We start from the raw sequence: 20,764 nt of genomic DNA, 5'->3' as shown, positions 1-20,764 counted from the left end.
ATTTTTATTTATTTATTTTTTATGTGTAAAAAAAAAAAAAAAAAAAACACATCCTATATGTTTATCGAAGACACATGTGACAATCGTTACTTCTGAGGCTTTCATCACTTTATTTTCCACACATGTAGCAGTCTTGCCCAATGGAATTGAGGAAGTACAGAATGTGTTTTTGCGCACATACTTCTCATTGACGCAATCATAATATTTATAAAAAAAAATTTAATAATAAAAAACAATGCACAATCGCGAAGATGTCAGCGTACCGAAGCTCATAGAAATAGAAAACCTAAATTAATCAGTGATGGCATGAAAGCAGTTTCCATTCAAATGAAATGCTATACATAATATTAGAGATGGAGAAAAAAAAAAAATATTGCGATCTTTCGAGTGGCGATTCATCACACTGTGAATATATACAGTATATATAGTCACACTGACTGCAAAATGGATTCTTTATTTTTATTTTTAACAAATATTTAATGTGGTGAAATGTTTCCATTATACACACACAGAGCCCAGAAAAATAAAAATACAAATAAGAGACTTCATGTTATTTAGCATTATAATGTTATTTTGTTTTAGACTTGTTTTAAAGTTATTTACTTCATGCAAATACTGCATGATCTTGGGTTATTTTGATGCATCAGAATGTTTATAAAATTGTGAGTAGGTATCGTCACATCATCGTATCGGGTGATCCCTGGTGATTCCCATCTCTACTTAATACATTTTTAGCAATTTGTAAATATTTGATTGCCCCTTGCCAATAAATTAAGTCGGGATAGAAATCACCACCATAGAAGTCACCACCGGATACGATATCACGATACCTTAATGCCGATTCAATTAGAATTGCGATTCTATAAGCATCACAAATTTATTTATAAATATCCTGATTCGATATAACATTTTTCCCTGATTTTGTTACACTTTTAAACCTTTTAATTAATCATTTAACCTTTTTTTTTTTTTTTTTTTTTTTAAATGTAGCCCAGTTTTTCCACTTAAAAGCCAAGCGCAGAATTTAAACTAATACACACTTACTTAAAATACAAAAGTTTTTACTTTTTAATTTAGATCTAACTTAGAATTAAATTGAGAAAAAAACTAAAACAGAAAAGCATTTTTACCAAGCAGCACGTTTCTCTGTTATGTCATACGTGATAATTATTATCAAAACTTAATTCGACAGTAAGCGCGCGCGAGTGCATATGACTTCTATTGCGGACACTTACGGCTTCTAAAGTATAAGGTACTTGATAATGTAACGCCATAAAAATGAGTTTCTGTTGCGACGCTCGGATGCTCAGTACAAAATCGTTTATATCTGTGGCTGATCACCGGTCACGGCCAAATCAAACTAAAAAAATCAGCCTATTCTGGTCGCAGGCGGATCATCCGGTTTATCTCTATTATTAGCATAAAAATTATATAAAAAATTATTGAGTCAATGTGGCGATGTGTGAATCAATACACAAAAGAATGACCATTCATTCTGAAAAGCTGCCGGAGGTTTCTAGGAAAATTTGTGGTAAATACCCGGAATGTAATAAGCAAATATGAGGTAATAACACGTTTTGCTGTCCATGCCGAACAGCACTTATAAATATTAATAGCACTACTTTCTACAGTAGTAACTACGTGTACAAAGAAATCTCTTTTGTAAGTAGATGAATAGGACTATTTAAAAAAAAGTGTATTTGTGCACATAGTATTTAAACATTAACCACTAGATCATATCCAGACATCAATAGATACATAGTTTTCATAGTAAATAATTTGCAAAATGAGATTGTAAAACAAAGCATAGGTATGTAAAGATTAACTATTCTATTGATTATTTAAGGTTAATAATATCAGTGTGTAGTATGCTCTAGTAACTGTGACCTCGAACAATCAATATACTGCTCTCTTTGGGATATAAAGGCAAATTCTTCGAATTACCACATTCTTACTATTAGTTACATTACACAAATTTTGCCCTTAAAAACGAAGCAGCTCACGCTCTTGCACGCTAGTTACGAACCCCACTGTAAAAGAAAGCTCTGCTGTTTTTCTTCCACCCGACCCCTAAACCCACCCAGTTTCATATTTATTTGATATTTTGTTTGCAGCATCGTTTTATTCTTTTTAACACAATCTGTTCGTTAAAACAACCTGCGCATTCTGCTTCAGTCGAGAAAAATCCCATTCATGATGATAATCAACCCTGCGGCAATGGACTGTTTACACTTAAAAAACCTGTTTGGACTCTCAGGAATCTTTATTGCCTTCTCATTAAATCTCTTTGATAAATTTGCACTTTTAAGTACACTAAACAATGCAACTCTTGCTTTAAACTTAACATATTATATTATATTGTATTATTTCAGCACTAACTGGTTTCATTCGTAACACAAAACATAATATTAAAGTGAAATGTACTTTTATATTACACAACCAGACCTATGCCCTCTTACATAATTAGCTATTGTCATGTATATACTAAACATTGATATTAATATAGAATATAATACGAAATATATAGATTTTTTTAAAAAGCAACAATGCTTGCTTAATGCACTTTATTATTATTTTTGTATAATTTTTTTTTATTATTAAGTATATTATTAAGTATTTATTATAAAAATTTCTTATGAACTTATGAAATGAGCTACATAAATGAAAAAAAAATCTAGACTTTTTAGTATTTTTTTATATAACATTATTACTATTATTATTATTATTATTATTATTGCCATTACTACTACTATTACTATTATAACTACGATTATTGTTGTTGTCAAACATTCTTACGTACAGCACTGTGCACAAGTTTGACTTTCTTGTATATATATTTTTTTATGCTTTTTTACCAGGTTTTCTCATGGACTTTTCTGGCTATCGTTTTTTTTTTTGGCGAGATAGATTTTAGGTCCGATCCCTCCAATACTTCACCACGTTTTAGAAAAATGTCCTTAGAAAACATGTGTTCCCAATTTAAATCTACCAAATTTAATATAAGGGATGGGGTGCCAAGACTATTGCACAGTACTGCATGTTGTATAGCCAATATGAACTCGGTCTGGAAGGAGAAGCGGTTAAAAAGATACACGAGATTGTTTGGGAGTCGTAGTGGTGGTGGTGAGGTCGTACCTGGGTGGCCGGCTAACTGCACCCAAGGCTTCTTATCGGATGTGATGCTTTCCATGCTCTTTACCTTCCTCCATGGTCTTTGCTGGAAAGAAATGCAGAAATACAGACACATTGTTATGACAGAATGTTTGTTGTGTCAGAAGCAGCTGTTGCAGCGAGGGAACATAGGCCCAGGTCTGTATTTATCTGAGCGAACGTGTGCTGATCTACTTGAGTGCTCTCGGGGTAAACACTCTCACAGCTGGAACTCTTACTGTTACACAGACCACTACTGTGTGCGTCGGATCAAACGTCGTTCACGCAGTGTGGGTTTTGGTACACAACGCGGTCGTTTTTTTTTCTTCTTTTCTTTTTTTCCCAGGGCTGGGAACAAAAGGGTCTGTAGTTGCACCCTGCTAGGGAGGAGGGGACTTTATCTGTGACATGACGACAAAAGGGCTTGTTGCACAAAGGTGCAACACGTTTCAGGACATGGAGATATCGATTACAGGCGAATGATTACGTCGGGTGGGGAAATAACAACGTCGCTTTTGTATGGGTGCGTGTGTGTTTGTAAAGCTCAATGAAGCAAATGAACGTTAAGTCCTGTTCAGGTTTTAAAGTGGCACGGCTCATTTTAAAACCTCCAAACAAATTTGTCAAATTCTAGTCGCAGTGGCTCAACCAGTTCGCTTGAATTGCAACAAAGGCCACAAAGGTTGGGTACAAATACTAGCGTAAATTCATTGCAGCGCTTTTGCAATTTTTATGAAGAAATTCACGAAAAACACAAACAATGAACGAGCAAACAAAACAGAGCACTTAACACACACAAAGTGCTTATTCTGGGTATTTACACAAACAGGAACACACACAGCACACATTCATATAGAGAGATAAACACATGCAGTGCATGAACAACCACATGCACAGATGCAGACACACCCATTTACTTACACACACACACGCAACAAACAAGAATTTTTTTTTTTTTTAATTAAAGAAGGAATTACGGAATTGTACACGCATCCTGCATGAGCGCCAGTCGTCCAAAATGTAAGCTCGAATAGAAATACGAGGGCTGTTCAAGTCAAACTGAGGCTTTTGATAAAACTTTCACCTTGTTAAACCGATTGACATTTAAACAAGCCTTGAAGTGCGGTACAGTGCGGTGCGGTGCGGTGACTCCGAGCTCACGGCAGCAGTCCTTCCCATGAACACTTAGCGAGTAGAACGTGTAATCCCTTAAAATCGACATATCTTTTTTTACCAACTGGCGACAAACACATCTTGTCTTTCTGGGAAATGAACACAAAATCATTCACGAACACCACTTGCATGTTACAGGAACTCGGCTGGGAGTTATCGGCACATCCGCCTTACAGTCCTGACCTCGCTCCAAGCCATTTCTCCACATGTTTGGGGTATTAAAGGAGTTCCTGGGAGGCTAGGGTTTTAGATTTTTAGCAGGAAGTCTGACTGTACTGGGAAAATTTTCTAGATTAATGGTGTCTGAGCACTATTGAAACACTGGGATGGGTGCATTAGTGTAGCAGGGGACTATATAAAGAAATAAAGTGAGTTTTTACTCGTATAATTCTGTTCATCTGCAAAAACAAAATGTCCTGGTTTGACTTGAACATCACTTCCCTGGTGAACATCACCAGGAAGTTTACAGTTAGTGAGAATTCAAACTCTATTTTGAAACACTATTTTAATTATTTGATAATGTTTTTTTGGAAGCAGCATTTGTGAAAGCAAACATACTGAAAGACTAGCTGCTATAAGTTCAGAGTACGTATCGACTTTTTCCCATAAATTTAACAAGACACCCCAACTCTTATGCCTACACCTCCCACCTACTGTATGTGGGCACAATAAAACACACAGACAGAGGCGCGCGCACACACACACACACACACACACACACACACCTTACATAAAAACAATGATGTGCTCGTGGACACACCTACACACTTCTGTAATCCTTCCACATGCTGGTCTGACTTTTCCTTTTTCACTCACACGTCATAGACTCCTATATAACTACTCTTACATAAAACACATGCATCAAAACAACACTTTCATTTTATGACAAACCACTACAATTTATACTAGTAGTACAATTTATACTTTATTAACTATAACTTATATATTATTCATATATGTATTACTTACATTTATACTGGTATATATTAAAAGGACATGTTTTCATTTTTGCCTGTTAACGGTCAAGTTTAATGCTGTAGAACGTTTGTTAAACAGGTTCCTCATCACTGACATTATAGTGACTGAACATAAACTAAACTTCTCACTCTCTCTTAAAATCACAAACATTCCTGCTGCAGTACAAGTGTTGTATTTAGGCCCATTCCTGAGAGAGAGAGAGAGAGAGAGAGAGAGAGAGAGAGAGAGAAGAAATGTAAAAAATGTAATGCTAGAATGTTAAAAGTTATGTTTTTTACTCACTCAGACTCTCTCTGACCCAGGTACGAATGTTTTGTATTTTAAATCACTCGTATTCTCTCTCCCACATGTTTTGGGCAGGCCAGGGAATACCAGATCACAACAACCAAATTTCCCTATGCAGAACTGAAACCCCGCCCACGCCATATCACAATAACTCGTACTGTAGCCCCGTTAACACCAAATGTTCAATCAAATGGATTGTATTCCAATTATCATGATCGTCCAAAGGAAGAAGGTACTGACTCACTTCAAATAGACTTCAATAAGAAAGTTGTAATGCTAAAATGTAAAATTCAACTCCATGCACACACACTCATGGAGTTGAGTGCGACAGAGCGAACCACTAAGTGCCAAGGTACAAAACAGTAGAGTATAAAGTGTATATATAATAAAAAAATATATAATATATAATAATATATATAATATATAATGTATAATATATTTAAAAAAAAAAAAAAAAGAAAAGAAAAGAAAAGCACCCAAATGGCGCAGTGGTAAAGTGCTCGCCCTATGACCTGATGGAGCGACTGAAGGAGGGAGAAAATCATGAAATATGTATATTTAATTATATTTATACAGACATTATATAATATAAATATCTCATGCTTCTCATCAGCAACTAAATTTGTGAGTATTTTATTATTAGATTTAATTTAAACATTGCATATACTGCTGAGGTATTTTTTGTACCCCTGATCGCACACTGCCCTTTTCGAAGGACAGTCTGGGAGGGGATTTTTTTACCCTCGTTATCCTAATGTATCTATTCCTTATCTTCCATGATGGCGCCGGTTAGGTGGCTGCCGTCGCGACTCTGTGGTCGCACAAAATCATTTCACTTCATATTGTACTCTGTATGATTGTGTATGTGACAAATAAAATTTGAATTTGAATTTGATTTGATTTTATACTGAATATATTTATTTAAGATAAATAAGCTTTTTTTTTAAGCTCTACAAGTAATAAAAGTGATTGCAAAGTTATGTTGTTCGTCCCTTCTTTTTATTAATTTTTTGCTGACAATCTGATAAGTGACCAAAAACTGTGATAAGATTTTTTAAATTCATTTTTCCCCCCCAGATTTTCTTCCTAATTTTCACACGCACCGTTGGAGGCGGCGTAACACACTCGGAGGACAGCGATATCCGCTCCTTCTGCTAGCGTGAGCTCACAGATGCCCCTGATTGGCTGTAGAGCCGTTATTAATGTGGGAGCACCATGTACCTCTCAGCCAACCAACTCTCTCTAGACCTCCGGCTGTGAGGGGTTACAGCATCACCCGGGAATCGAACTTGCGATCTCCGGATGATAGGGCGAGCACTTTACAACTGCGCCCAAAAACTTTTACTTCCCAAAAATGTGAATTAATTAAATGTTTAATTGCATAAAAATATTTTAAGCTGTTTTATTAACTGTTACTATAGAACTATATATTATAGAAACAAACGGATTAATGTACATAAATCTGCTGTTTCTATGGTCAGAGCTCCTGATACAGAAAAGCAACAAACACCTCCTGACCAATTAAAATCAAGAACTGGACAGCACTGAGGTAGAATTTCCTTTAAACTTCGCCCCTTTCTGACACATACCACCCACCGAGAGCTACTTATTCACGAACACGCACGCATTCATACGTACATGTTTTTTCCATTCTAATCACTAACTGAATGACGAGTCTTGTCGTCACTTCGGCATACTGTCATACTGGATGTTGCGCCAGCACGAGATTCCCCTCGAGAGGTCAAAGGGGTTAAGAATAACCAGCATTCCAAACAAACAGGAAGTTTGTTGCATGTGCATGCAAACTCGCAGCAATAAAACCTGGCATGCGTTTACAGAAAATCAGTCTGGCTCACTCGATTCCGGGTTCGGTTGCATTTAAAGAAGCAGCGTTGAACTTTACGGTGTGCTTTTAATTCCTTTATTATGTTCCTGAAATAGCTCGCTACCTTCAGAGACCAGAGAAATGAACGGAGATAAGATATATCTAAATATTTTTGATATTTGACAGCTGATATAGTGTAACAGTGGAGTAGATACAGTTATTTCTCTATATAATCTCCTGCTACACTAATGCACTTTTTCAGCATTGCACTAGTGCTCGGATTCTTCTTTCTTTCAAGGTAGAAAGTTTTCTCAATACACCCGAGCCATGATTGGGCCATCTGAAACACTGGCCTCCCAGGAACTCCTTTAAGGGCCCAAACATGTGAAAATGGCTTTAAGCAAGGTCAGAACTGTATGGGAGATGAGTCAATAACTCCCAAGCAAGTTCCTATAATGCACAAGTGTTGATGAATTATTGTGTGTACAGTTCCCATAGACAGGCACGTCAACTTAACCATGAATTTCTAAGATGGATGTTCCTCATACTTCATGTACATCTTAATGCACATCATCATCATCTAGTGCTGCTTACATCATAAAAGGCAGTTATGATAATTCTATTTCATTGGTTCTTTCCTTTTCTACCCATTCCGAGGTATCTGGAGATTGTGCCAGCTCCAGTAGACGGAGGCCAACCCTATGAACATCCTAAGGCATCCAGAGAAAGACCACCTCCAGCTGGATTCTGCTTCATGATGGTTTACTTGGACACTTGGATGTTAACTTGGACATCTTCTGTTATCATATACTTCTGGCTTACCAACACAGAGTAGAACCTGATTAATCCCTTCAATCCGTCATCACCAAAACGAGAACAGGTTCCCTGTTGAGTCCGGATCCTCTGAAGGTTTCTTCCTAGGACCATCTCAGGGAGTTTTTCCTTGCCACCGTCGCTCTCGGCTTGCTCATCAGGGGCAACCTGAGCATTGTGATTAATACGTATTTTCTTAGATCACATTTCCATAATTTTGATTTTGTAAGCTTGAATTTTAAAGCTGCTTTGAGAGAATGACCATGATTAAAAGCGCTAAACAAATAAAATGTAATTAAATTGAATGTTCAGGGGATTCACAGACTTATGGCCTTCTTTAAAACATTTACACCGCGGCTAAGAAGCATTAACATGACTCACACAGAAATAAAAATAAAAGCACACACTGTAATAGAAACTCACGAGCCTTCTCAGTTAATTAATTGGCCTATCCTTGGGTGGACCTCCAATTAATTTCGTTGTTGATGCAGTTAATCGATTCAGTCTCGGCTGATTTAAACGTCAGAGAAAGAAATCCCCGTTTAAGGTTTCACTCCACCACTCAATCGATACACATCTGACAGGATCTTAGTGAGTCTAAGAGACTTAACATGATGAATCCATGATGTCGCATTAGGACGGTACCTCGGTTTTCAATCTGTGAGCCCGAAGTTGGTAAAGCTCCTTTGAAAAAGCGTCTGTTACATGACCACAACCACATGGTGGTCCTCCATCCTCTTTTAAACGAATAAGCACAACTGTTTTTGTTTCCTCAAAAATGTTATGCTTAGAACAGTGAATAACATGGGGGAGTACGTCTAGACAAAAACAACAACAAAAAACACACACACTAACTACCCATGTTTACTGTTAACAAGCTTGTTTAAAGCAAGACCCATTTCTGGGATCATCATCACCGTTATCATCATGGTCAAGGACATCTTGTAGGTGTTTGTTGAGCGACTCCCTATGCCTCTCCAGGTGATTTCTCTCACGCTTTTCCGCACCATGCCTTTACAATAATCTGCCCATGTCCTGTGTGGTCTTCCTCTTTTGTTCTTGCAATCCATCATTCCAAGCATTAGTGTCTTAAGTTTACATTCCATTTTGTTTTATTATTTGTACATATTGTGAATTTTTACAGCTAAAAGTTTTCTATATTTTTCCATATTTCTATATTTGTATAATGTTTCTCCTATTTCATACTTCTTTATTTGAAAACTCAACTTTTTAGGTCATCAGTGGTTGTACAGCCGTTTCACTGCATATCATACTGTCTATGATTGTGTATGTGACAAATAAACTGTGAATTTGAATTTCCTAGTGTTGTTGATATATCTGATACTGTATACACACATATAATCTGACTGGTGTCTATAACATAGATGGATTTGATTGTATGGGATGGATTTGATTGGGATGGAGGCGGCACAGTGGTGTAGTGGTTACCACTGTTGCCTTGCACCTCCAGGGTCCGAGTTCGATTCCCGCCCAGGCTCGATGACTGGCTCTGTGTGCATAGAGTTTACATGTTCTCCCTGTGTTTAGTGGGTTTCCTCCGGGTAGTTCGATTTCCTCCCACAGTCCAAAGACATGTAGATTAGGCGTTGGGAATTGCCCGTAGTCTGTCAATGAGAGTGTGTGTGTGATGGATTGGCACCCTGTACAGGGTGTACCCCGCCTCATGCCCTAAGCCTGCTGGGATAGGCTCCAGGTTCCCGCGACCCTGAATACAGGGTAAAGCAGTATAGAAGATGAGTGAGTGAGTGGATTAGATCTGGATGGATTGGATCGGATCTGGATTGGATGAATTGGATTGAATTGGGATGAATGGATGACATTTTTGAACGAGAAGGAAATTCTAGATATCCAGTAACAATGACAACAGTAACAAAAAAAGAAAGAAGAGGTTTGTAGATGTGACTCTCACATTTACATGTAACATATTCAAAGTGCAAAGTTACTACTGTAAGACTAAATCTACTAGAATATATGTACATAAGTCAGGAGTTACAAATAGAATAAATATTAGTAATAAGTGAAATGCAGATTGTATGTATGATAAAGAGCATGAAAGTGAGTCTATGCATATTGGAATAATATGTAATACTGAAAGTAATGAGCAGACACTGGAGCTAACGCGTGTAATTCTCTCATCTGTAGCACCGTGAAGTATACAGCAGAAGAGACTTAAGCCCAGGTCTCCCAGTCCTCACTCCCCTGCCAATGTAGAGAGGTGCTGAAAAGCCGAATGACTCTGGAGACTGTCTCAGGGTTTTCCTGAGTGTGTCAGTTAAGCAGCTTTGCTATGGAAGTTTTATACGGGGTGGGGTTTCCCGTGATGGACAGCAGTTTGTTCACCAGTTCTCATGAGTGCCTCGTCCAAGCGTCCATCAGCAGGAGGTTTTTATTTATTTATTTATTTTTCTAAACAGATGTTAATTAAAAGAGCCAGGTCTCTTCATGAAGAACAGCTGGCTATGACCTTACTTGTACCTCTTGGTTTCAGGGTTGATTCTCAGGACACTCTAAGCTCCATAAACGAAACATTTCGGCTTTTTGATTTTTTTTATATCCTTGTCGGGACACTTGGTCTCTACCGAGTTAGCGCAAAACTCCTACTCACACACATATATATACACTGTATATATTATTATTTATTTTTTTTTAACAAAAAATAATCTTGTTCCTCTGTCCCACGCACTTGCCCGGGCTGAACTCATGCTCACCCAGCACTGTTTCTTAAAGAGTTTGCTGAATGGATGGAATAATATTTTATTTGCTGATGTTTCTTTAATTGTCTTGAGGTCAGATTGTTCCCCACCCACTGCTAAATCCTTGCTCTACCCTTTTTCCACTCCTCCTACTCTCTGCCCTTATCCTCCCCACACCCGAGAGAGTGTGTGTTTAAGATTCCTTAAACATGTACAGTTCACAGGAGGCAAACCTACTCAATACTGCATTCGTCTTCTCTCAGAGTGTGTGTGTGTGTGTGTGCGTGAGAGTGAGAGAGAGATTGTTTATGTACATTTTCCTTTAACTGGTTGAATGGGTTTATACCTAGTTCAATTACAGCTTGATATCATCTATCCTACATCACACGCTCACGTTCTCATGCATACTGTACGTATGTGTTTGTGCGACCACGCGCTAGAAATGGGAATAAAATACCTTTTCTTTTTTTTTTTTTTTAAGTGTGCAGAAAGCAGAAATACTTGTACCATGAGCAGAACTTTCCCCTCCTTCTGCATAGTCTTTTCTATCAAAACAACTGAAGGAGTGGAAAATATGAGGAGAGAGAGAGAGAGAGAGAGAGAGAGAGAGAGAAATAAATAATATAATATGAGGGAGGGAATTTTGGAAGCACACTCATAACAATTAAAGAGAAAATAAAAGAGAAAGAGAGAAGGTGGGGAAAAAAAAAAAAAAAGATGCCGCACCATGTATGGCTTTAAAGAAGAGAAGGCGAGTGACAAAAGGCGCCTCCTACAATTCAATTTTCCATGACACGCTTTTTGACTGCGATGCCATCGACGTGCGTAAGCAAGTTTGCAGGTGACAGTAGCTGATATAAGAAATAAAAGACCGGTCGGGTCGATTTACACCGTCATGTTCGCCGATCAAGTGCAGTCGTGAAACCACCAACCATGCCTGGGGGGGAATTATCTCATTAGGTTCATTAGGTTTAAGGGGTGACTCAATGCAAACAATGATTTGTAACTTGACAGGACTGCTTCCTCGACTCGCGTGCTTGTGTTGTGCATTTTTTTTTTTTTTTTTTAAAGACGCCTTCCTGTACTTGCATCATGTGCTACCCTCAAAGTGCTTCGGCTGCACCACAAAAAAAAAAAGAAAAAAAGAAGAAGCATAAAACACTTAAACTCCACCAGCATAGAAGAAATATAATTCCTATAATTACACTAACTGTTGTTTACTGCTTGGCAACAGGATCAATACTCACATTAGTACAGGAAAATATTCATACAAGAGAATAGAACCAAGTCAAACCGAGAGACACATGCACTTCAAATTATTTCAGGTATACCCGAGTGCAATTAAAAAAAACAACAACAAAAAAAAAAAACCACACACTAGGGTGTTACTGCTGTAGGAAAATAATTATATGGTATATTAAAGGGTTACTGTTATAGCCTGGAGGTTGACTAAATTTCCTTATCACATTACACACCCTGGTATTAATTTATTTTGTATCACAGCAATTCGCCAACATTATCATCATTATTATCATCATTTTGTTATGTAGAAAAGAATGATGCATTATATATTTTTTTTAATTTAAAATTTTGCAACATCTGCAAAAATAACCAGTTCTGGTTTTCCTGTTGTAATGCAGTTTGTTTCTTCAATTACCTCGCTTCAATGAACAAACAAAAAACAAACAAAAACAAATCCAGGGATATTACAAGCGATCATCTAGAAACTTAAGGGGAACATCCCTCTCTGATGAAAAACTGACACTGGAGACTCTTTCTAAATATGACAAGTAAAATTGGTGTTCTTTGCAGGGGAAAAACAAACAAACAAACAAACAAAAAACGAATTTTACAAACAAACAAAAAAAAGATTACAAGATGTACATTTACATCTATGGCATTTAGCAGATGCCTTTATCCAGTTTTTCTTCAGTTTAGGATTAAGGGCCTTTGGATTAAGGGGCCTGACATTGGCACCTTGGTGGTGGGGTTTGAACCTGAAACCTTCCGACCCATCCCTTAACCACTTATCTCTGCCAACTGTAGAAACGCCAACAATCAGTATTATAACCATGTGATATTCTAGCACTCTTTAGAGCTGCTGTGATTGGAAATTAATTAAAACCTTCTGACCAGTCGGCATCAAGACCCCAACGGTGCTGGAGTAAATAAGAAAAGTTATTTAAAAAAAAAAAAAAAAAAAGGGATTCAAGCTGATATTAAAATAAAACTGGTCCCTGAAGCTTGGCACAATATGAATTATTATTATTATTACTACATGAATTGCTATTTTTGACATATAGCAATTAAAAAAAATAAATAAATTAAAAAAAAAAATATATATATATATATATATATATATATATATATATGTATGATTTTATGTACACACACAGTTTGAATAGAAGTATCAGTATAACTATACTAAATATCAGTATAAATATTTTAAATACTAAATGTTTTGCTATATGTCATATATTACATTATTATGGTATGCACTATACTACTTTCCTGAAATGTGCATTTTTCTGGCTGACTCATATACACACATTTAAAATTTTTTTTTTTTTTTATCATGTCTGAGCACACGGTTTAAGATCTATTAAATACTGGATGCACAAGACAACCTGACTATAACGAGAGCTTCCAGGCTGCTACCTGGCAGAAGTCACGTATTTGACGACGAGCTGTCAAGACAACCTCCGAGGCAAATCGATTTGGTAATGAAGACCGGTGATTCCAGTTTGCTTGTTTAATTGCTACATCTGTTACACAGCGCCGTGCAGATGTGACATGCTTTGTTATTGTTCGCGACGTGTAGATGAGATGCCTCATTACGGTCCTGGTGACAGGAGCCGCGTGCATGTACAAGGTAGTTTCACACTAAAGAAAAAAGTTGTGTATAAGGTCTAGTGATATGAACAGCCAGGCAAGAGAGAGTCCAAATATACATTACCTGACCAAAACACATAAAAGGTGCACATGATAATCTTAATCATTAAGTCACCTCATAAAGTCATCTCTAGCACTTACTCTACTCAAATACTTTTAATTGAGATTCTGTTATGACCAGTTCATGTCTGAACCTTCTCTGCAACATTCCCGTGCCAACAGGGAAAAAATACTGCATAGATGTAGTAACCTGGTCATTCAGGACATTCAGGTTGTCAGCTGACTGAGTATCACATTGTTTGTGTGTGTGGAAATGCTTTAGGTTTTACTAATAAACACAGCTCTGATTCCCACTGTCCCACTTTTTAAAAAGCAACGTTACCAAGATGTCCATGAAGAACAAGTTGACGGTTCAAGCGTTGTCCCCTGCAGTTGTTTTCTTTGCACGGCAATAATTTAGTCCATCTCAAAACACAGGAACACGTCTTTTCCATGAGCATTTCACAACATGGTTGCTTAAGAAGAAGGTGAAGCTGCTCACTGCATCGGTTAGGGTTAAAAAAATTGTCGTCATTCATCACTACAGCTAAAAAAAATGTGCAGGCTTAAATTTATTTGCATTTTAGTTCTAAAAATAAAAACAAGAGAAAAACAAACAAAAAAAACAAAACAAGGAAGCAGCACTGTAAAACATTCCTTTTTTTGTTTTCCTGGCGAGCACTAGGCATGGGAATCACCCGTCACCACCAGATATGCCAACATCGCAGCACCTAGATGGAGATTTAACTCAAGTCACGATTCTAGTATAAAGTATCCCCATTTCGATATTACATTTCCCGCGGATACAATTTTAAATCTTTAATGAAAGACAAGCACAATCCAAACTAACTTCAAACACAAGGAGTTAAACATTTAACTGAGCAGTACATACAGGAGATCTCTGTCCTCCGCCATGATTATTATTTCTAAACGAATGTGTACATAGCTCAGAGTGTACCGCTGTGTAGAATTATAAAGAAACAGCAACGCTTCAAACGCCTCCAAAGTTTCAAAAGTCAACTTGACATGGGTTGAGCGGCTAATGCACACAATTTTCGATTAATCAGCGCTTTCAGTGCTTTGAGACCGCTGTAAGTGTGTGTATGTAACGAATGGGTTTGAGGCGAATAAGATCGGCACGTTTTTTGATAATGTAAAGGCAAAAGAAAAAAAAAAAAAAAAAAAAAAGGAAAATCGTGGAAAATTCTGTACCATGTCCGGTCACAAACAAATCAAAAACTAGAAACCGGCTAATTCCGGTCACAAGCGGTTCATCTCTATTATAAACGTTTTTGTTCTGGCACTGCATCTGAATTACTAACAGATAAATAAATAAATAGATTTGTTTCGGCATGAGTGTGGCGATGTGCGAGTCACCACACAAAAGAACTGATTCATGACTCAGTGAGCGCTACTACCAAGTCATTTCATATATAAAGAAATAATAGAAAATAAAACACAGACTTGTCTTTAGTGCCAAAATCTAAAACTCACTCACTTATTCATCGTCTATACCTATATTAACCTACTAAAGATGGAACGACAGTACACCACTCCGTCTCTACGTCACAGTGCCCGTTTTGCGCTCCCTTCTTCTACTCACGCAGACCAACAACGGCTACGCATGTGTCTAAAAGCGTTACATAATCCTAAGGTTTTATTTTGCAGAACACTGATTTCATTAGCATTTTGTTCTGCTTAGTTTTAGGAAATTTGATTGCATTAGAAAAAGAAGAAAAAAAAGGAAGAAAAGAAAAAAAAAAACGGCTGGTGACAACCTGAAACAAACACACACTCATCTGCCCACAATCCATTTCGTATCCTGATACCCCATCATGTAGTGTGTGTTTAGGAAATATGACATGAAGTGATTGCGCAATTGAATAAACGAGTGCAATAAAGTCGCCGAGTCGGCACAGTTTTTCGACACCATGTCACACATCACTAGCGCTGTTTTTCTCTTCATTTTATTACATTATAAATCTTAAACGGCCCCATTTACGATCTCACGAAATGCAATATAACAGCCCACACGCAAACACGGCACAATCAAATCAGAGGCCCAAACAGGCAGCGTTATACAGTCCTTCCACGGTACGGAGTAAACTTTTATATCCCATGGGAAAAAAAAAAGAAATCAATCATGTAAAGCAGCGACTGATACAGAAACCACAGTAGTGTGTTCATGGTGAAGAGAGATAGCCAGGAGCGCTTCGATTGCACTGCTCACACAGTAAACACTGCACACCCACGCCCAGCCCTGCATGCTATCTCTGTTTGGGAGAGGACTGATCCCTGACCTTTGACCCTCCCCCCAAACAGCTAAACTGCAGAGTCGTTAAAAGGCGGCTCTTAATTCCAGACGAGTTCCCTCTTCACTGTGCGTTCTGAACTCCAGCGTGTAAATGTCGTATTTCTCGAGAGTCGGCTGACATTTTCCGTATTTGTCACTGGCCCAGAACTATGAAATTTTCCAAGAGGCGACGCTTTTTGCCCGTGAGTCACTCATAATCGATGCTGAACGTACAGAAGCGGTTCATTTCCATCTCGAGATCATCAAGTGAGAAAGAGTGCGCTGCAGTTCTCAGTGCGTGTAACAGAATGTCATATTCAAAATATTCACAGTGAACAGACACGATACTGATATTTTTTTGGCCCTGACAACCTTACTTAGCTCTAAAATTAAACCATACATTTCTAACATATTTCTGATATTCACAAAAGGAATAGGCGATGTTTTATTTCTGAAGTTACGGTTCATGCACAGGACTTGCCAGGGTCAGAAAAAAAAAAAGTTTATAATATATCTTCATTATCTTATCTTAATCGATTACATAAAAAAAGAAAAAAAGTTTCCAGAAAGGTCTGCGTGATGTCTGGTTGAGCTGAAATTCAGCATCTGAACATACAGTACTGTGCAAAAGTCTTGGCCTCTTATGTCTTCACATTTTCCTTCCAGAGAGCCAGACTTCCTTGTATTCGTAATGTAGTCTTGAAAACAGCGCTCTTCAGACTTCTTGAAGGACATTTTTGGCTCTCGTTTTTAGCCTGGTCCTTGAACCTGAGCAGTCTCGGAGGATTCCGTTTTGTTTGTATGAATCACTCAAACATAGAATAAAAATAAATAAATCAATAAATAAATAATTAATAAAAAAAAAAAAACATGGCTAATTTAAGGCATGAGAAACAGGTGCAGATGATGACAGATGATCAGGCTGGTGATTAGTATACTGCTGATGCTGAATGCTGAGTGGTTGGAACAGATGAGAGGGGAAATGAGGTCGCTGCTGAGGTTGTTACATAAACAACCAGATTTTAAATAGCAACTTTAGGCACTTTTGCAGCCTCGTGCAATGAAACATTTGTTACTGTTTCTTTTATTTAATCTATATAATTGAATTGAATTTAATTAAATACAATATGAAGTAATGTGAAGCGGCTTAAGACTTTAGGTATAGATATTTGGTGGATTAAACGGATATAAATTGTGCTACTTTACAGTGATTCGGGATATGAATTGCAATTCTTTTGTGTGTGGTATGATTTTTTAATTATTTCCAAACACTCTCTTATCATTGCGGTCACCGAAATCATCTGGTTTTCAGCCTGATCAGACAAGACCGATCAGCCCCGACATGACCAATTCTGTACAAAGTAAACGAGCCTCGGAGTTATGCAAGAAAACTCATTCTTATGTCGTGACGTTATTTAAAGTTGCGGCTTAAAAAAAAACAAAAAACAAAAAAACTACGATCAGCCTTTTCCTCCAAATTCGAAAACCACTGATTACATCCTCTAACACCAGTCTCGAAACACCAACGTGTTAAACGATAAAACCTCACTGATTCTTTATAGTCCTACATTAAACTATTCATACATTAACATCCCGTGTGGTAGGAGTAAATTTTTTGCTACGTTTATTTAGAAATAATAGTTACAGCGGATGATATAACAGCGCGACGTGCTGCTCAGTAAAAATGATGTGCAACAACTTTGCGTCCAAACTCTTGTAATTTGAAGGTCTCATTATAAGAGATTAACTTTTTTTTTTAATTATTGAAAAAATATTTATCGAAATGTAAATGTAATATTGAATCGTGATACTTACAGAATCGCAATAATAATCGAATCGGTACTTAGATATGGATATGGACCATAGCGTTTGTGGCGATTCCCGGTCCTGGTGTACGGTACAGTGAACTTTCTTTGATAAGTGCAATGTTTAACTGGAAAATTTTACTACAGAATAGCATTTCTTGGAAATTCTAGACAAACTTCTCTTTCTAAGCAGCTGTTTGACCCGGCGGCTTCGCCAGTCAAAACAAAGCCTCACAGTTTCTGTATGCACCCGTGTGGGAAGCATGAGGCCAAAGAATCCCACTACATCTCTCCCATCTGCCCACAAAACAACCAAGTGAAGTCTGCTTTACGTCATTATGCTAATGATTAGCATGCAGTAAATAAGAAGCCTGTGCGTGCTGATAGGGTTTCTGCTCTACTGCTGCTGATGGTGATGATGATAATGATGAAGATGATGATGCTGCTGCTGCTGCTGGGATCACACATGCTGTACATACAACGCAATCTGGTTTGGTTACGTCATTAGAAAAGTAAGAAAATAAAAGGAAATATAAAGAAAAAGAAAACTTTTTAATCCACCACAATAACATGTCAGTCTCCTGTTACTCGGGGGGGGGGGGAGGCTGGAGTACTGGAGAACCTGGTGGACAGGATGCAGCTCCTAGAGCTGTACATCACCATGCTACAGTGATTATGTGAGACGCTGTCATTTATTCCTTCCTTCCTTTTGTGAGAAAAACTGAAAAACACTTATACGGAACATCTGACAAGACTGAAGATACTAACGATCTAACAGGCATTAGTGAGTCAGGGAACATGTTTAGAGGTTAAGGCCACCACCCTGTCACCAAGGGAAGTATAGTTGAGTACACTGAACAATATGAGTTGTAGTGCAGCTCACTCACTCACTCAGTCAGTCAGTCAGCGTCTATACCGCTTTATCCGGTATAGAGGGTCCATGGGGACCTGAAGCTATCCCAGGAGACTTGGGGCACAAGGCGGGGTACACCCTGGACGAGGTGCCAATACGTCAGTACACACACACACTATATGCATGGTTTTGGACTGTGGGAGGAAACCGGAGAACCTGTAGGAAACCCACCCTGCACTAGAAGAACAAGCAAACAGGAATCGAACCCAGACCATAATGGTGAACTCATTATGCTGGTTCCCATCGATTAACTGATTATCAACACACTGTAAAGACACACTTACCCGGGACATGTCTTCTGGACTCATGAATCGGATCCGCATATCCGGGGACAACCCAGCGGCCTCGATGTCGCTCCCGGTTATGTCATCCTCCGACTCTTCGAAGGAAGACGTGGACGAGAGCCCGGCCGAGGACGAGCTGGAGAGTTTGCGCAGAGAGACGCGGGGGATCGGGGAGCCCCCGCAGCCGCTGTCCGAGCACGGGGACTCGCGGCCGGGCTGCAGGTCCAAAGATAACGTCCCGAAGCTCAGCGGGAGCTCGGCCACCTCCGCGTCCTCGGCTTGGCACGGGCTCGGGTCCGGGTCGTAGGTCACGATGAGTCTGGGGATGGTCCCGGGGAAACCCCGGTACTCCGAGAACCCCTCGCCATGGACGTAGTCCTGTTCAGGAGGGGAGACAGAGATGGAGATGTCCTTCGAGGCGGGCTGGACAGCTGGTGGGGTTTGAGTCAGGTGTGGAGGAACCAGGAGCCTGGTCGGTCCGTATGAGGAGAGAACCGGTGGTTGATATGGAACGGACCGGATCGGTGAGAACAGCCTTAATGCGGTCCCTCCGTTAAAACCGATATTGTTTATATTGAGGTCTCGGGGTTCCTCCATGTTCCACCACTCACGCGTCTTCCTCTCGTCGTCCTCCGCAGCTCGTTCTCCGCATTGTGAATCAGCCCACTCGCGCGCACCGAATCCCGCATCGATCGCTTCGCCCGTTTCCTCCCTCGCAACTCCGTCAAACTTACCGACCCGATCCGTTTCTGCGCTCGACTTCCTCTGCCCGTCTACCTCCAACTCATCTCCCCCCGCTCCTCCAAACCGCTCCTGACGCCGGTACGACTCGAGCCTCGGTGGCTGCTTGTTTTTCATCGAAATGTTGTCTGACCGGTGACTCCTGCTTCCCAAACAGGCGAGTCCGCAAACTTGTAGCGATCTGGCTGGGTCTCGGGCTGCGTTTCCGTTCGCGCGAGCCGAAGGCGCTGTCGCGTAGAACAACGCGCACACGAATTGACCCATCCTGCGTGCCGTACGCACATCAATCCGTCCACCCCTTTAAATACAAAATGGCGTCCTGTCGGCCAAATAGTGCACTAAGCAGTGTGCCTGTTCCACAATAGTGCGCGAATATAGCAAAGTGAGAGACGTTTGGATTTTAACCATAGTCTAGCCCGCTCTTCTGACTCTATTTATCTCCTCCCACTTCGTTTATAATTTTCTTGAGAAAAACAACAACAACAACAACAACAACACACACACACACACACACATTTTATATACATATACATTTTATTTATAAATGTATATACCATACCATACCATAAATCGTAGAATCATAGAGGTATCAGAAGTAGAAAATCTAGAAAAATTTATTTTATATGACTTACATAAATGAAATTCTAACAGGTTTTTGGAAAACCTAATACTTTCTAAATATCTTGTAATGTAATTTTTGAATACAAGAAAAAGGGGTATATACATTTATGAATAAAATGTATAGGTATATAAATTATACACACACACACACACACACATATTTTTTTATTCTATAAAAATATATAATTTATCCTCCTCCTTATCCCCTTTCTTTCTTTCTATGCTGGATTTTAACCAA

The 20,764-nt window shown here is 38.7% G+C and overlaps 1 protein-coding gene across 1 annotated transcript in view; it reads right to left on the bottom strand.

Moving 5' to 3' along the window:
* Window positions 1–20,214, bottom strand: part of itpkcb (inositol-trisphosphate 3-kinase Cb) — a 29,108-nt gene extending 8,894 nt beyond the window's left edge. Inside the window, exons 1-2 of the mRNA XM_053500354.1 lie at window positions 19,165–20,214; window positions 3,136–3,217 (exon numbers count right to left, since the gene is read on the bottom strand). Of these exons, the coding sequence (XP_053356329.1) occupies window positions 3,136–3,217; window positions 19,165–20,169 (1,087 nt within the window). The 5' untranslated portion in view covers window positions 20,170–20,214. The remainder of the gene's footprint in view (window positions 1–3,135; window positions 3,218–19,164) is intronic.
* Between the last annotated feature and the right edge of the window lie 550 nt (window positions 20,215–20,764).

The sequence above is a fragment of the Clarias gariepinus genome, chromosome 7 (genome assembly GCF_024256425.1).
Source record: "Clarias gariepinus isolate MV-2021 ecotype Netherlands chromosome 7, CGAR_prim_01v2, whole genome shotgun sequence".
In the NCBI taxonomy this organism is placed as follows: domain Eukaryota; kingdom Metazoa; phylum Chordata; class Actinopteri; order Siluriformes; family Clariidae; genus Clarias; species Clarias gariepinus.
This window is presented reverse-complemented; position numbering and strand designations above follow the sequence as displayed.